The sequence below is a fragment of the Manis pentadactyla genome, chromosome 3, assembly GCF_030020395.1.
Source record: "Manis pentadactyla isolate mManPen7 chromosome 3, mManPen7.hap1, whole genome shotgun sequence".
Taxonomy (NCBI): Eukaryota; Metazoa; Chordata; class Mammalia; order Pholidota; family Manidae; genus Manis; species Manis pentadactyla.
This window is the reverse complement of record NC_080021.1, coordinates 77,413,682-77,431,777: the sequence shown is the minus strand read 5'-3', so window position 1 is coordinate 77,431,777 and position 18,096 is coordinate 77,413,682. Positions and strand designations below refer to the sequence as shown.

General features: G+C 38.6%; 1 protein-coding gene across 1 annotated transcript in view; it reads right to left on the bottom strand.

Moving 5' to 3' along the window:
- Nucleotides 1-11,770: 11,770 nt before the first annotated feature.
- Nucleotides 11,771-18,096, bottom strand: part of TOX (thymocyte selection associated high mobility group box) — a 286,688-nt gene continuing 280,362 nt past the window's right edge. Inside the window, exons 8-9 of the mRNA XM_036907552.2 lie at nucleotides 13,118-13,266; nucleotides 11,771-12,769 (exon numbers count right to left, since the gene is read on the bottom strand). Coding sequence (XP_036763447.1) covers nucleotides 12,733-12,769; nucleotides 13,118-13,266 — 186 coding nt within the window. The 3' untranslated portion in view covers nucleotides 11,771-12,732. The remainder of the gene's footprint in view (nucleotides 12,770-13,117; nucleotides 13,267-18,096) is intronic.

Below are 18,096 nucleotides of genomic sequence, written 5' to 3'. Positions count from 1 at the left end.
TGGACAGTGAAATGTGCTCTGAAAGCAGAGAAACACACCCCTCAGTGAGGAGTGCTCACTCCGGGACCTTGGCTGCAGAGAACTGCTGAGTTCTAGATGGCTGTAGAGTTGTTCTGGGTTAAGAACTGGATGTCTGCACACTGTTCCAGGGCCGGTTTAGATCCTGCTATTGAATTGCACATTTCCAAACACAATTCGCATGTTCGGTGCCTTAAGTCTATGTAGTGCTTGCTATCAGCCCCTGAGATGCTGGAATTCTTTCCGTCTGATTTTACAGTGGAGGAAATAGGCTCTGCCTATGGGTAAGCCAACCCGCCCATGGTCTGTGTGGCTTAGAAGTAAGGTGCTCACACAGGCTGCTTTGTTCAACGTGGCCCCTGTTCACTCTTTTGTTCTGATGTAATTGTTAGTTGTACTTCCCTTCATTCACACAAATTTCTTGATTCCAATGATATGTGATTTGGCTTTTGGGTGCAAATGGCCTTAGAAAGATAGAGCTTGTCGAATGCATGTGGTCTATACAATCTGGCGCGGTCCTCTTCTGCAGAGCTCTCCTTGGCTGTGCCTACCATTCACTGAGGGCTTTTTCTCAAACATGTAAGATCATGAAACTCTGACCCCAAAGAAACACTGATATAAGGTAGAGAGATGTAACTTAGGTTGATGAGACCCTGTTGCACATTTTTCAGACTCAGCACACTTGGATATGTGCTGATTTTTATAATGGAGCTATGTAGTCTGGTGTGTGGACCACAGTTTAGATTCTGAAAATCGTCTTCAACTCTCTACCTATTGAGATACTTGGTAGTCTTCCTGGAAATGGCCCTGTGAATACAGCTCCCAGTGAGAGGAACCTGTATTGCTCTTCCGGTGTGAGGCTGTTGGCACTCTGGACTTCCAGTGTGAGGTGGGCATTTGGAGTGTCTGAAGAGTGAGAAATGCATCAGCGCCAGGTACGTCCTGCACTGGGCATGCCCCGGGCCCTATCTCCCTGGCTGCCCCAGAGATACTGACACTGAAAGCCATTGATGAACATCTCAAAAACTCCCCCCGCCTCTCAGATAACCCCATGTGTTATCAAACCCCTTTGATTTGATACTTACAAGAACAATGGTGGAGTATGACTTCAGAAAAAATGTTTTATAGTATTTGTTTGATAGGACTTGTACTTCAAAGCAACTAACTGATTGGTTCAACATTCAGGAATCATGTAGCTGGAATTAGGACACCCTCCCTTAGACAGCACCTGAAAGAGACCAGGTGTGAGCAGTAAGCATTAATTTCTGTTTTTATTAAAAATGACATTCCCCCCATCTCCCAATAATGGTGTAAACAAAGAAGCTTTCTGTTTGAAATTTAGTTAGGAATGATTTGAGCAGTCATTTTCCAGAAAAAAAAATCTTAAAATCAAGCTTTTCAATAGTTTCTCCATCACATGGTTGGTGAGGAAAGAGATTAATTTTTCTAAGTGACTTTTTTTACTCACTGCGGTGAGAGAAGGAGAGAGAGAGAGAGAGAGAAAGAGAGAAATACACAGCTAATTTAGAGAATTAGAAAGCTCCCAATTTAAAAACCAACACATACACCAAAATTAAAAGCCAAAGGCCAGGAAGACCTTCCCAAAGTGCTAGTTGGTAACCGCCTTAGCTGAGGTCCAGAAATGAACAGAAAATGCCAGTCTTCAATAAAAGCAACTGGTATCATTTTGGTTTCCAAGTAACATTTTCTTGTACAGATGCAGAAGATAGAAATCTCAGTTAAATAAATGAGTCACTTAAGAATTAAAAGCATTGGAAAAGGCCCAAAAAAAGAAAAGTGAAAGAAAAGAAAAAGGAATCAATTAACTGTTGCTATTCTTCCCCTGAAGGACTTACCAGGCAGCTTTAGAAGAAGCAAGTAGAGAAAAGTGAGGTTAAGCTGGACACAGAGAAAAGTATCTCTGGGAGATTTCTCATCAGAATTGCTCAGGCCTGTGACCATCTAAAACATTTCAGCATTAATAAATAAAACATTATTCTCCGATCCCAATTTTACCCATTTTCTGTCTTCACTGGTTCAGTCAGGACTTTTTCTCCTTTTCTTTCTCTCTCCTCCTTGTCCCAGGTTTAGATGCATTCAATTTGTTGAGGCCATTGGAGAGAGATGTTTTGATAGGGTTTAAAAACAAACTTTCAGCTTCCAACTTTTAACAAATCACAGATCATATGTGAAATAGACATTATCACCTTATTCATGCTCTTCACCTTTTTGGGCACCCCTCCTGTTCTCCGGTCTCAAAACCTCAGGTTTTGAGAAAGACCCGGGAATGGGGAGAGCCTGTCTGTCAATTGGTATGAAAGATTTGCTGGCCTCAAAGATCTGTCTTTACATGTTCACTCACCTGTTTCGATGTGACTGCTTCAAATGGTCTTTCCCAAAGTGCCTGGCTGTGGAACATGCCATCTTAGAGAAAAAAAGGATAATATGTCCAAAAAATCATGGTGTAAAGAGTTCTGCACTGGCTGTTAGAGACTGGCCTGTCCTTCGGTAATGAGTCTCTCTTGTGGCATCCTTCTTTTATATGATTTTGAAGATAGGCCTTTATTTTTCCCCCCTTTGTGATGCTAGGAAGCACATAGCAAGGACTGCTAGAGTCAGAACACATCTTTTCTTGGCATGGAAATGAATAATCTGGAAAGTTTCCTGTCATTTTTTTATTCAGCCCAGTTGCAATATATAAGGGGAAAAAATTTAATATTGTAATGAAATAAACAGAAGTAAAAAAGGAAGTGCTGATTATTAAAGCCACCCTTAGATGTCTGCTCAAAGATTTTGGGAATCTTTCTTTTTTACTAATTACCGTGATCTCCATAGCCTATGTATGTATTGTTTGGAACTTACTTGTTCTGAAGACCTGGTAAGATCTGCTCAAAGCCCCTTTCCATGCCCTGGGGAAGTTCCGACACATTATGGGTGTCTCAGACTGCAGGTTCCTCCCTCTGCTGAACTGGCGGAGGTTTTTTATTATGTTGTCACTATGTGCAATTGCGCTTCTTCCATTGCGCTGACCCAGATATGGAACTAAGCAACTTTCCATGATAGCCATGAAAGTATGCACATAAATTCTTGTGTGTACAGGAGATTTTCATGAAATTGTGGGGGAATGTTAATGGGGGTAGGGTTTGGAGGAAAGCACGGTGTCTAATCTCAAAATGCAACTATTTCAGGCTGGATGTTCCTGGACTTAAGTGTCTTCGTTATCTAGTACTTGGGGTTAAAAGGAGAAAATTCAAATTTTGAAATGTTTGAAATATAGGCAGGAATAGCTAATAACATGATGTTATTAATCAATAATAAGTATATGATGAATATAATCTTGTTCCTTTCTTTTCTCCAGTAGATAGCTACTCTCATAAACTGTGTGTTTATTAACCTCATGTCTTTTCTACACTTCTTTTACTTATGTAGCCATAATCAGTACAGATTACTGTATTTCATGTTTGACTTTATAATAGATATCAAACTGTGTCTTATATTCTTCCTTTGTAATTCCTCTTCCTCACTCCTTTTGTGTAAAATATCCTCTGTCACTCAAAATGATTTGCATCCTGTTTTTGGCTGAGCAGTTCAGCTCTCTCTAGCTCCTGCACCTGAACTCGGTTCCTGTTTGGTTTTATACATGCAATTCCATTATGTCATTCTGCAGAACAAGACCCCAAACAGACCTCTTCAAACAGGACCTGGACTCTTTGGAAGGCAACTGTGATTGTAGAAGGAATCTGATTTCTCCAGTGCTTCTGGGAAAGGACCCTCACAGGATGATGATTTGCTGTATATCCCAGTCTAGGGCATCATTGTGTGCTTGTGAGATGTTGACTTTGAAGGTTTTGCTCCTTTGCATCTTTCCTTTTGCTCTTCCTCCTCCTTCCTTCCTAGAATAAGGCAACACGGATGAAGACGAATGCCTCCACATTCAGGATAATGGGGAAGATGGCATTGTTGAGGGTAACTGGAGCTGGAAACCAAGTTGGTTAGCTTACACCAGCTGTGTTTACAAAAACCAGTCAAGTTTTCACAGCACTATATAGTTCTTGTTGTGAGTCATTAAAGTAGATTATTATACATTTCCACCTGCCATTTTAATCCTTAAACAACAGCAGACAATTTCTTAAAATTCTTGTCTTAACCCAGGAACTGAACATACGGCAGCATCCAGTAAGCACCACACAATAACCAAAACTTATTTGCAGTTTCTGAACTTATTTGCAGTTTTGAACTTATTTGCAGTTTCTCTCTTTGAATATATATATTCTGAGGAATTCTTTTTTTTCAGTATAGTGTGTTGTCCAAATGAGAATGTTCTGCAAACTAATGACATCAAGATAAAGAGCCGGCAGTATTCTGTTTGGCAAGCATACACAGCCCTTATACTGAAATAAAGATGATCAAACTAACCTCATGAAAAAGTGCAAACTCCAAGGTTGTAAGAAGAGATACTAAGTCAAATGTGTAAAGGACTTCTAATACCGCTTTTTAAAAAAGTAAATTCTCTCTTAGAAAACTAATCAACTTCATTCTGGCCCCAAAGCTTGTTGGGTGGCAGGAAAGATGATGACTAAAGCCTGAGATGTCAGCAAAACTCCTGTACATCTCCAGAAATGGGAGAACAAACCTTTAGGCAAAAATGCTAAATACAGGCTCATTTTGGTGAAATGAAGCTGTTTGAGTAAATGAAACTAATAGTTTTTATCTAAACCATCTGTGGTGTGAAATGGGAAGTCATATAGACAAGTCCATGGAGACTCCTGGCTGCTGTGAATTAGAATGGGGGAGGGAGAGGAGAAAAGGGAATTTCTCTCCATTTATCTGAGAATTAACAAAGTGATCAGGCGAGTGACACTGGAGGCCAACTCGTGCTGGCTGCAGGCAATCTGGCTCCCCCAGCTGTCCGTGTGTTGAAGGTGAATGTTCTGGAAATGCAAGGCTAGAATCATTTCAAGAAAGGGATAAGTTATACAAAGTAGCAGATTCTTTACCCTGTAAGAAAAGAAAGGAGGGAGAAAGAGAGGATGAGAGAGAGAAAGGGAGAGAAGAAAAGCTCAATCTAAAACAACACCCAAGGACTCAGTGCTGTAAAGGACTGTCACTGCTGTTAGGTTGGTCTGCTGAAACCACATCTTGAAACCAGGTGTTAAAAATGATCCAACTCAACAGCTAGCATGGTTTTGTAGATACGTGTATTTTGTAATATTATCCGGAAATTGCAGTTTCATTTAGATATATTGTTCTTTCTTTCTTCTTGTATGAAACTCTAACCAAGACCAGATTTAGGTTTCTGTGGGTCTATTTTGATAAAAAAACAAAAACAAAACAAAATACAAGATACTCCACAGAATTGCTTACAATTCACAGAGAGATGAGTTCTATGGTGTTCCCTCAGGCTCGGGAAACTGGGTAAACTAGATCAAAGATCAATCTAGCAATGATTATTGGTGTGAGCTTCTTTCACATGGTACAATTTCTACATGCCTGAACATCATACCAGTAACATTATGTTTCTGGAAGGACTTTTTCCATGGACCACGTGTGTGGGGCTGGCTTCTTTTCAGTCATTGTTCTCTTTGGTTCTTGTGTAACCACAGTGGAATTCTCAATAAATCACTGGGACCCTCACTTAGTTTATTGGCCTTATCAGACTTAGTCTTCCAATTTGTTTATTCCTTTTCCTTGCACACTCAGTTTATTTATATGAATAATCAAAGATTTACAGGCAACCAAACCTATAGAACAATGAAGAAAATAATTGCCATGTGTTTCCTGAAAACATGGTAAGAATATGCCTAAGTGACACCCCCCACTTTACTCCAACTCTGGCCTTTCTTGGGTCCTATAAAATGGTATTGATATTTTAGGAATAGAGGTTGGTGCTGTTATTCTTTGAATTTAATTTAACTTAATTACCAACAGATGTGCTTTAACTTCAGGGATGGTACCACCCAGTTAAGTAGACAGGGCGCATTCCTCTGGCCCTTGGCCTGATTTCTCAGAGTGGGCAGGCTCCTACAGAGGTAGCTCTTGCCCTAGAAAACAGCAACAGTGCTCATAAATTGAGGGCTATTTTAGGACTCAGAATGCTCTGTGGCTTACAGTCATAGATTAATTTTTAGGTGAATTTTGTACTCTAGATTTTCCTTTGTCCATAGCCTGGGCATCCACAGAACCAAGAATTAAAGCTCTTAGCACTGAGCCCAGCTCAGTGGGGTTCGGTGGGGCTCAGTGAAATACCCATCATGCTTTATGTCCTCAGAAGGCATGTCACTTCAGTTCTCTAACAGCAAGTGCTGAATTAATATGTCTTATCTACCTTTCACCCACCATCATGGTATGTGGAAAAGATTAGGGGTAGAGTTCTGTGGAGGAATGGCATGCTCTCAGGGCTGAGCAGTATCATGCTGTGGTTTATACCTTGGAATTCGACAGGATTCGTTCTCAATTCAAATGCCATCATTGGACTGAATCAATAACAAAGACTTCAAAACAAAGTTATCTGGATGTTAAACATGGACAAGCACCTGCTTTAAATGGCCAAACAGAAAGCTTAGCTCCTTAGCCAGTTCCGTCCCCCGTCCTCACTACATGTAGTGTACTGGAAGTGCTAGCAGTGAAAGGGTTAAGAGATGACAATGTCCTTTGGCATCTGCTCTGACAACTTACTCCAGCCTTATGCAATTTGAAAAGGCTGAGATTAATCCTCAAAAAAGCAGTCATATTGGAAAGACTAATGTGACTTTCACCCTAACACTGGGCCCTTTATAGCCTGATGTTTAACTCCATTGGAATGTTATTCTTTCCATTGCCTTTATGACTGTTCTTGGATTTGAAAGTACTGGGCCTTATTCTAGTATAAAACTCAATCTGCCCTTTCTTTCACAGGCCTGAAAACATCCAAAACTGTCTTATTCTACAGGTTTCCACTAAATCAAAATGTGAGGTGGCACATCCTCTTTCTGAGTTCTAGGAAGAAACCTCAGTTCATATGATAAAGAATAATAGCCACCACCTAACTTTTCCTCAGCATCCCACTGTGGGGGCTTTTCTTAGTGTTAATGGCCAAGAAGGCCTGTGCTAGTCTGAGGAAACAAAGCATTCATTCTGGAAATCTGATGGCTGTAAACCTTTGATGGCCAGTTTCTAACTGTCTTTTAAAACCTTTTGCCTTATAACAGTTGCAAGCTGTGGTTTTCTGTCTGTGTGAAGTGACTAACAGCATTACCACTCTGTATGTGGGGAATATATTCATCTAGCACCCAAACCACCTCCTGACTTCCGGCACCTCTTATCAGCTAAGCCATCAGCCACGGGCTGACATTTCAGCATTCAGAAGCTCCCCCACCCCCACCTTAAAAAAAAAAGTGACAGGAGGAGAAAAAGGCTCATTTGGCATTAGTTTGCTCTTGCTGTTTGGCCTGGAGAAAGACATTCAAAGTGGTGGAAGATTGTTTAGTAACAGCTGGCGAGCACCAGGGCGTGAGGCTGATTTTCAGATATGACAGGCACTCACAGGAATGCTGCCAGATACAGCTGTTTAAAAGCCTTAATAAACAGCAAGTCAATACTAATCTTTGCCAAATTAATCTTTTCCCTGACAGCCCATCAGGGCAATTATGTTTAGGCTTATTGTAAACATACAATTGTCAAACAGGGACTCTGCAGCTTTTAAAATACTGTAGTTTGGTTCATAGTCTTTCTTTAGAATGGTTTTTTTTCTCTTGTAGAATTATAAGTCTCTCCATTTTATTTTCCACTTACTTTTTTTTTTTCCAGCCTCATGTCAGTGTGAATGAAATTTAACTTTCAAATGTCTTTGCTAGCAAGCTGTTAATAAAATGTGAAATGATGACAGTCACAGGACTCATGCTGGTGGGCTCCATCGGTAAAGCACAACTCTGACCAGTGCTGAAATACAACACACCATTGTTCTCAGTTCCTGGTCCCAGCACGAGAGCTTCATCTTCACTTTTTCTTACCTCCCATAGGGTAGTCTGGTTCTGGATACAGAGGACAAGATGTTGACTAAGCAAGAAACGAGAAGGCAAAAGTACAATATCTCTGGATACACATGTACTTGGAAGTGTGTGTATGTTGGTTCAGAAGCTCCCTCGCCCTCCCACAGCTCCCAGCCTTTCTCCTTTGTGGCTGATGGTGTCAGGATGCTCCATAGCCCGTCTCTCCAAGGAATAGTCTTGTACAAAGACTTGGAATCTGCTCTGTTAGGGAAGGCTGTTCCATGCTGCGGCCTGCTTCCAAGTAAACCTAGGGAAATCTTTGAGAATCTTAAAAAAAAAATAGGACCATTTCTTCTTATCCGGGTGTTAATTAGGCAGGGTCCAGGAAATATGGCTTATTTATTTCATCAAGTCATACTAACACTTGGTAATTAGGAAAAAAATTCTGCATCCTTTTATCAGTTTAGCATTCCATACACTTGTCTCCTGAAAATCCTCTCCTGTGTTCAACACTCCTACTCGTCTAGCACCTTTTCTCTCCCTTGCTTCTTACTTTCGTGATGTGATCAGTGTGTTTTATATCTTTTGTTTTTGTAACTAGGAACTCTTGTTCAATTTTGTAAATCAAAAAAATATGGCACAACTCATTTTGAAATTCTTTCAATCTTGTAACTTTAGTTACAAATGAAAATTGTCTTAATTTTTAATGAAAAATTCCCATTCTTCTTCAACTCCTTATGCTTTTCTGCAATATATATTTCCCTATATTTAACGAGCTTTTAAATCATCATCAGGTAAACATCATACAATTCCTGTTGAGGCTGATTTGTGATGTTTCACTGATCTTTCTATTTAACATTGCATTTAATGTGCCCCTACTATGTGCTATGACATTCCAAATTGCTTGGAGGTAAAGAAATTATTCTATTTTAGGGAAACAAAGAGAGATTTGTACTATTGCTTGCCTGACTCCCATGAATTCATCCATTAGGTGATTCAGTATAATAAGTATTGGGGGCTTAAATTTATGATGTGAATTCTGTACCTTGCTTGGCCACTACTTCCATGTTCAGTCATGAACAAAAGAGATGATTTTCTCTGTGTTTCTGTATTACCTTAAAATGAGAGTTATGAATGGAATAAGAAAATGCAGATCAAATTCCCTTTCAACAAATAAACATTAAGAGAACAGCTGTCACAAAACCTTTCATGTTCCAGCAGATAACCTATTTATTATGAATTTTCACATAAAATGTTTTACTATAACAAGGAAATAAGGATGTTTATTGGGATTTACTGGAATCTGGTAATTTAAAACATTCTTTGTTTAATTTAATGTGGCTGTCTGGGACTGATTTGAAGTGGGGCATCTTGTAAACAAACATAGCTGCTTATTTCTTTGAGGATTTTCTCCTAGGATTTGTAAATAACTTCTAACTCCATTTGAAATCATATCTGAAGTTATAGTCAAAGCCCCATCACCTCCAGTTAACAACCGTATAAGGTAGAACCATATGAAATTTCCATTTTTGTAGATGAAAAGGTCAAATATTGGCAATTTCATATGGTTCTATCAAATTACCTTTTAAACGAGTAGGCATCTCTTTTGTAAAAGGCAAGAACCTACAGAAAAAGGAAATTGACTGTTGCTGTGCTTATTTTAAAATTTGAATTCAAACACTTAAAGAAGTTCTTAGTAATGAATCAGAGCCAGGACACACTGTTCTTTGCACCATGGCTTCCTGCGACCACTCGCATCCCATTTGGACAGGGCTCGGTCCCATTGAGGCAACAGATGAAAACAATCACAGAGACCAACTTTCATTCTTAGCAAGGGCTCACTAAGTTGATGCACTAGAAGTCATTATTTGACTAATTTTCCATTGTCAATGTTGTTCACATTTGAATGGGAATTTAGGTTATTCCTTCTTGTGTACGTTAGAGACACAAGTCAACCTTTTTCTACTTACTGTCACACCTTCTTTTCAAATTATATAATTTTGAAAGTAATATATTTTCAAGTTACAATTTTGACTTTGGCATGCTGGTAAAATGGGTTCAGTGTTACTCTGCATCTCCTAGAATGACTTCATTTGAGGTCCAGGTATCCTGCAGGGGGCTATAATAGAGATCTCAGGGTACACGTACCATTGCTGTGTCTGTGAGTTACAAGCCACAAGCTGCTCTGCCCTGGCCGGATTCTGGCTTCCATCAAGGTGGGGGGATTTCTCTGGCAGCTCCTCACCATATTGGAGCTCAGGCTGATGGGAGGGCATTCTCAGTGTTTCAGGGAAGAACAGTGTGGCTGGGGCAGCCACTAATCCCAACTGTGCCTGACCATACTTTGCCTAAAATTTCTTTGGGATTTCTTATCAGACTGGATCTGTCCTCTAGAGACTGATGGATATCCAAATAGAATACAGTCACACATGGTAAGAATTTTAATTTTGACGTACTTTCTTTTATTTACATTTGTTTTTTACTGTTTTTGGTTTCGAGTTTCAACACTTTCTCTACCTTGGGTGCACACCTGCTCTAGAAGAGCTGCAAACAACATTGTGCTTTCCTGTACAACTGCCTATCAAAGTCAGAGACGGTTGTTCTCATCCCATAATTACCTTCTCAGTGTTGGCTTTATGCATGTGAAGATTTTACTTTATCATAATATAATAAATAAAAGGCATTAGGTAATTAGTAGTGCTGGTATATTTCTAAAATACTGAACAGACAAACAAACAATAAGCTGTGAACTTAATCACGTGAGTTCTTATACAGTTTCAAGACAGGAAAATTAGAACTCTCAGCTACAGTCATTTTAATAATCACATTGGATCTGCATTATTTATTAGTTATTACATGCTCAAGTGATTCAAGGTTGTACAATACCTAAAATCATTCCAAAGCAAGCATACCTTTTGTCTTTTTAATTCTGAGTGGATTACAAAATGCATATATTTGTATTTAGTTAAATTGCTAAGTTTTTTTCACACATTCTGTGAAAGAGATATCAGCCATTCTCTTGATTTCCAGACTAGCTTTTTAAATACAATCCCCTGCAAGGGAGTAATTTGCTAGCTCTTTCTGATATAAAAGCTATGCAAACCTTCAGCCAGACTCAATGCTATTGGTTCCCTAGCACATCTCTAGTACCCTCAGAATTCTCTTGGAAGACCCAGGAATTCTGGAAAGAGAAGTAGCTTGTAGAGGCACAAAAGACAGCAAAAACCTCAATTTCTATCAACAACTTTTAACTTAGAATCCCTTCCCTTTCTTTTTGGCTGTCAGATTACTCACCTTTCATTTGTGGGTATGTTCTTGACAGTATGCTTCCCCTTACCTTCCTCCCATGCCTGGTTTAGTTCCTAAATGTTGTCTGGGTTTGGGGAAAAGCATGCAGCTTGAGGAACTGTGGTTGATTTGACTTTACATTTTTTTTCTTTTTCCTGAGGAAGGGATTTGACTAAAACCAGCTGAGGACCAAGAAGCAGTCCTTTTCAGGTAGAGAACCCATCTGTTTCATCTTGGAACTTGGGTAACTTTTAGGACAATTTTCTGTTATATTGTACGAAGAATGAAAGTTCTTAAATATCATAGGTTTCATTTGTATCAACCAAAGAAATGTAGAAATAAGGATTGGTACTTTAATTTGCTGCTAAAAGAAAATTAGGTTTGGTTTTTTTCATGTCACTGTAAAACTAAATAATAAAGTATTCACAACAAGTGTGATTTTTTTTTTGCCAGCAAAAGTTAAAACATCAAAGAAACCTCTTTAAAATACTAACAAATTTACTTACAAACACCTATATTTATTATTTCATAAATAGGCGCAACAGGTTCCATAAAAAAAGATTAAATACAGACACAGTATGAAGAAACAATAATACAGAGCCATATGTAAAGGTTATAATTTAGCTGTTTCCAATCTGTTTCTGCATCTAATAAAATACCAGGTAAGCATTTGGCAGTTTTATACATAAAAGGACTTAAATGACATTTACTAACCATTACACAAAAAGTGATACAAAAAAGCAATTTTTCTGCAGTACAAAATAAATGTGTTTGCACTTCCCTTAACACTAGTTTCTTTTTGTCTGATTAATGAGACAAAGCCAATTTGTTTTTAAATTAAAACCATTTGGGAATACTTTTTTTTTCAAATATTTTGAAAATATAGAACTATCAGTTGTTTTAAAAATGAAGTAAAAATATGAATGTTTGCCAATTTAACCCCTATTGTGAAATCAATAGACTGGAATGAGCCAGTTTCAAATTACAATTTAGCTACAAAAACATTCACATTTTATACTCTAGGAGAGTGTGACATAGATGCTATTTACAAACTTGCTATGACTGCTACATCAAGCCATTTAAAAAGTCTTTAGTAGTTTTTAATATAAACACCCATTATGAAAACCAATGGAAAATCCAGGACTTTTATCCGAGACATCTACAGTTGCTAAGGCAGTTACTATAGCGCAGCACTTCACAGCAAAAAACCAACATAAAATCTGAATGGTCCAGATTTCCTTCAGGGAAGAAGAAAAACAATGTCCATAAAGGATTAAAAAAATAATAAAGAAGCATGACTATTTCTTCCAGAGTGGGTGACCCACAAGCTCAAACGGTCCTAAGTGCTTAGCAACTTGTATTTTCTAATAAAATGGGGAACTGCTTTGACTGTACAAAGCAATCCACGATGAAAAGACTTCCCTGAATTCCTCAGTGGAAAGAAGAGGTGTTCAGATTTTCAGGTAAGGTACAGTGCTTTGTCCCTCTGCATGCCCCTGTGTGAAGAAAACACAGACAGACAATGACTTGTTACAGACAATGTGGGCCACAGGACCATGGGGATGTCTGTTTGTTCTAGTTTCAGGGATGGAGTTGCACGCTGGGAAAGAGCACAGTGAAAGCAAACAGGGATCTAAAAGGCATTTACTCTTGGAATGGCTAGAAAACCGCTTAAAAAATTCTGGAGCAGTGTCTTCTGATGTTTCGCAGATGGTGGACTCTTTACAGATCATCTTTTAGAAAGCAGGGAGAAAAGACAGGTCTTTCGTTCGACTAGGGAGCACGGCACGCCACGCAGGCTATGAGAGCTATTTACCACCAGGTGGCGGTGACTGGCTGCTTACCCGCTACTGCAGTAGTCATTCCAGTCCACCGGCTGGGCGGGAGGATTTCTGCACCCAGAACGCACATACTCCATTGCTTGGGTGACCACTTGTGCAGCTGTAGATGTAGGATTGATTATAGTCTGATAGTCGGGTTGAAGAGTAAATCCCTGAAAGGGAAAGCAAGTCCACAAATAAGGATCAAAGTGCCTTTTAAGAAGAAAAGCTTCTAAATATTTATCCATTTTTTGCACAGACACTACTGCCTTCCTTGCTTGTGTCTCTCCAAAGGGCCTTGAAAACGTAAACCAGAGGTAGGAAAGAAATGTCCCACAACCCTGTTCTTCTTACCTTTCCTTCATTTAACCATGCCAGAAAACCTTTAATTATACTCTTGAGCAGATAAATTAAACTGAGAAACAATTTAAAATATAGAGAAGCCAACTCAATCTTAACAAAGGGAAAAAGGACCTAAACCCCTCAAACTTTGTTTCCTATCAAACCTAAGGATGCATTAATAGTTAATCCCCAGAATATGCAACAGAATCTTTTTTGAAGGATTCAGGCAGCAGGTGGCTGAGTGTTTTATTAGACTACACCTATTCATAAATTGTTCTCAAAACCCATTTTTTTCATTCAATCACAAAGAGACCATCTGCTTCTTCTTTTATTTGTATTTCTTTCTCAGCTAAAAAATTTCAATCAAAGCGTTTTAACAGTTGTTGGACTAATCTAGGGAAAGAATTTCAAAACAACTTGCCATTGGAAAACACAGAGAAGAAAATGCATAAGACAGAGCAAATATTTTTTAATTGAAAAGTCTATTAACTAGCAAATAATAATCAGACTTCAGGAAGATTCTCTTAATACACTGGCATGGTGAAGTGTTGACTTTTAATCCTTGCAAAGTTATTAAAAATTCAAGGACAGAATCTCTGAAGTATGTAGCTGTATCTGGTAAACAAAAAGCATTATACACTAAGATTTATTTTTAGTTTATCTGGTGAATTCAAGAGCAGCATAAGCAAGTTTTGCTGGAAATGACCAAAAAAGCATCTTAATCTTGTGGTTGTCTCTTTCTGCAGTGGATTTTAACTACTGAGAAAATCAAGAGATTAAAAAATGAACCATTCCCTATTTACTTGCAGGGAGCTTTTGATGGCATAATATTGTTGAGTTTTTACCATTTTTTTTTAAGCTCAGCAGAATGATGTGAGGATTGATTTTTAACTAAGGATTTCCTTAGACTTTTATTCATGTTTGAGAGTCCCTTGGGTAAAGACTCAAAGACACCTATTATCAAATGTCCTCAGTTCTCAATATTGGCTTTAAGATATTAATTTTTTTTCTGTTCAAATGATAAAGACTTCAAGCTAATGTCCAGAATAACTCCCACCAAAGCTGTGGTTGACAGAGACAAAACTTTGGAAAGAAATCATTGAAAAGTAGAGAATCCAGCCAGCCTGGTTGGTTATCTGACCCCTACAGACTAAGTGGAATAGCATGTTTCCTAAACTGACAACGGGTTTGTGGGAAATAAGTGTTTATGTAGACACCACCTGCAGTTTAAGCTATAAACATTTCCCAAAAATAGGAAGGTGAAAAGTTAGAGATATAACTGGATGTTTAGTTCTCCTATCCTTCCCAAGTTGATTTTCTCTTTCTTCAGACCATCCTGTGTCCCTGTCAAGCAGGAACTTGCACTGGCCTTGGTGAAAGGCATTTGATTCATTATGGTGCTATAATATTGTTTTTATGGGGCTTATTGGCCAGCTTTCTTGCCTTCCTTCCCTAAGTGTCTAGTATGTTGCTGGGCAAACAGTAGGAAAAAACTAGAGAGAAGGCTTTCCATTTTAGCCTGTGTCATAAGGGCTGGCATAGGGACCTGAGATCAGAGAGTGTTTCAATTGCTTATTGGATATTCTCAGGGCCTAGCCCATAGCAGTGACTCAGTAAGTCACATTTTCTAATAAAGTTTAACACAGACTAGCTGATACTCCTGTTGGAAATGTGTCCATGCCAGGGCTGTCCTATCTTTTTAAGTTAATGCCTGCATATTGTACTTCTGCACAGTCAGCACAATGCAACCTGTAAGTAAACAAGCCTCAGAAATAGAGTAACTGGAAATATGTTGAGTTTAGTTGGAGGTATGGAAACATATGAGAAAACAAAAAATTAATAAAAACAAACCAGCCCGCTCCCACTCAACCCCACACAATCAACAACAGAAACCATGACTGTTCTTTTCCCATTCAACAAAAATGGTTCCTCAAGATTGGGTGGGGGAATATCAGGAAAACATTAATTTTTAATAAGAAATTATAGTAAAAATTTTTAGTTATTAGTTGAAGGTATAATAAGTAACTTCATAATAAGTTTATAAAACCAAAATTATGTGTCATCTACAAAGTACAAAGCCTTGAAATTCAGCTAACGTCAAGGCCTAAATTTAAGATCACTAACAGCAAAACAACCAAGGACCAAGAAAAATACAAGCCAAGCCTGAAGTAACGTTATTTTACTTGCTTTCAAGTTAGAAAATGAAACAGCCTTCTGAACATGGTATAAAGAGATGCTGAGGTCAAACCTAGGGTCAAGTGCATTTTTATTATTGATGCAAATATGAAACAACGATGATGTACATTTTTGAAAAATGTTTGCTTAGCAGCCCAATTAAACAAGGCTGAATATTTTGCATTTTAATGCTCAAGAGAAAAATCACCAACTGTTTTGCAGCATGCCTGGAATTTTAAATTTCAGTTTCTGGTGCCAGATTGAAATAAAAATAGGAAACATGATAAAGATTGATTTGATGTCAGAAGGGACATTTGCTCTTTAATTAGATTTCTGTAGCTCTAGCAGTTTTGTTGTGCCACCATAATAAGTCCTAAAAAAGCCTGCAGCACAACCAAACGGTGATCCTCTCACACCCACACTTTACTGGGAACTAATTTCATTTCCTGTCTGTCTGCAGAGGTATTTTCAACAGGCATCAATGTTTTTGTCTTCACAACTGATTTATTCATCAATGTCAATGTGATTTTTTTTTAAACCCTTAAATTACACCCAAATCCTAAAGCAGCTGTTTATTACACAAGGAAATTGAAAATCTGTCTGTGTGATATCATACAAAGATTTTTTCTTAATGTTATAAAGGAAGTTGACAGATATTAATGATTTTTTTTCTCTTGACCTCATTTGACAATATAGTGAACAAAAAAAAAAAAAAAAAAAGAAGAAAACTGGACCCCAAAAAAGCAGGTCCATGGGTTTAGTGTATAAAATATTATTCTGGAAAAAAATGAAACTATTAATTCTGGTGGACTATACAATCATTTGTGTAGGATACATTCATTTTCAAAAGGATAATAAAATAAGCTAAAGTACTACTGAAATAAGAGAGATTATTTTAAAAATGTGGTAAATATGGCAGCCATTAATGTCCTTTCTTTCTTTTTCTTTTTTTGGTGGTGGAATATATGAAGATGCTCCCTATACCGAGGAAGTGAACATTCTCAGGATAAAGGTGGTTTGGAAGGAATCAGGTGGAATTTCACTCCTACCCTGGCTCTCAACCACAGGCTAAAGACCAATCTTGATGGCTTGAACGTTGGCCCTGACAGACTGCTGTGACTGTAATACATTTAGTGACATCAAGGGCTATGGGCTCTTTGACCCCGATTTTAGGATTATCAACACGTTAGGGCTGACAGCCCCTTTAACCTGAAGAATCCTAGATCAGTGACCTGCCCATGAATCTGATCCCATTCCCCATCACTCTCTCCTTATTCTCTGTGCTCCCCATTGGCCTCCTTTCCACTTTCTGGACAAGCCATGCTCTCCCCGACTAGGTCCTGCCAGCCCGAGCCTCTGTTCCCGGCTGCCTCTCTCTGCCGGCATTCTCTCTCATGCCGTCTGCTCCCTGCAGGCTGCCTCCGCTTCTCACCCTTCAGGTGTCTGCCGGCCCTTGGCGGGCGCCTTCCTCACCCACTCCAGCTAAAGGCTTGCTGTTCCTCCACATTCTGCAATTTGACCTCCTGCTTCATCTTTTTTTTTTTCCATAGGACCTTAATAATATATCTGTTTATCTTAATCTTATTACCACTGCCTCCCTTCCCCCAACTCTGATGTGAACTCCTTGGGGCAGAGGCCTCATTATCTGATCAATTTCCAGAGCCTAGACAGTGCTTGGAACATGTAAGGGGTTCAGTCAATCTCTTTGAATAAATGAAATTTTAGAAAACTTCCAAGGAATTGAGATTCTGCAAACTAACCTATAATTTTATCCTAGTATCAAAACACTTTTACTAGTCTTTAAAATTTGCTCATGTGTTCATTTGTCCATTAACCATTACTTTATTGACTACCCACCATGATCAGGGCATTGTTAAAAGTTATTTTAGTCACTGTAGTCTGTCAGCTAGTTACTCTCCATTTTGGGTTCATGCCATTTTTGTCTTCTATTATTAATGTAAATTGAAATCAACCCTACCATCTCGGTAAGAACAGTTCTTGAGATACACTAATAGAACTGACTTAAGATTGATGAATAACTTGTCCATTGCAACCTGCTCTATTTTTTCCTATTCTGTTCAGATTTTATATGGAAAGACAAATCTCTTGAGATTTCACATGTGGCCTCATGTAATTCTGAAATGTTTGAAAACTGTTCAGGGTAACAGCCAGCTCATCCAAGGTGTTTGTATAAAGAGAAAAAAGGACCATTTCTGAATGGATAAATTAGAAAAAAAGCTGTCCTCTCTGGACAGAGCTCTAGCCCTCAACTTGGTGAGGGGACTGTGCCTTCCATTGTCTTTCTGCTGGGAAGAAACCCCACATTACAGCACCTGGAGCAAAACATGGGCCCTCAGTTGGCCGGCACCCTTAGGCAGGACTCAACCCACACAACTGAAGGCTGTGTCTTTCAAATTATAAATTCTTTATGCAACACTATTGATTGGTTCTTTAAAATGCAGACACCCAAAAGGGCCCCTTTCATG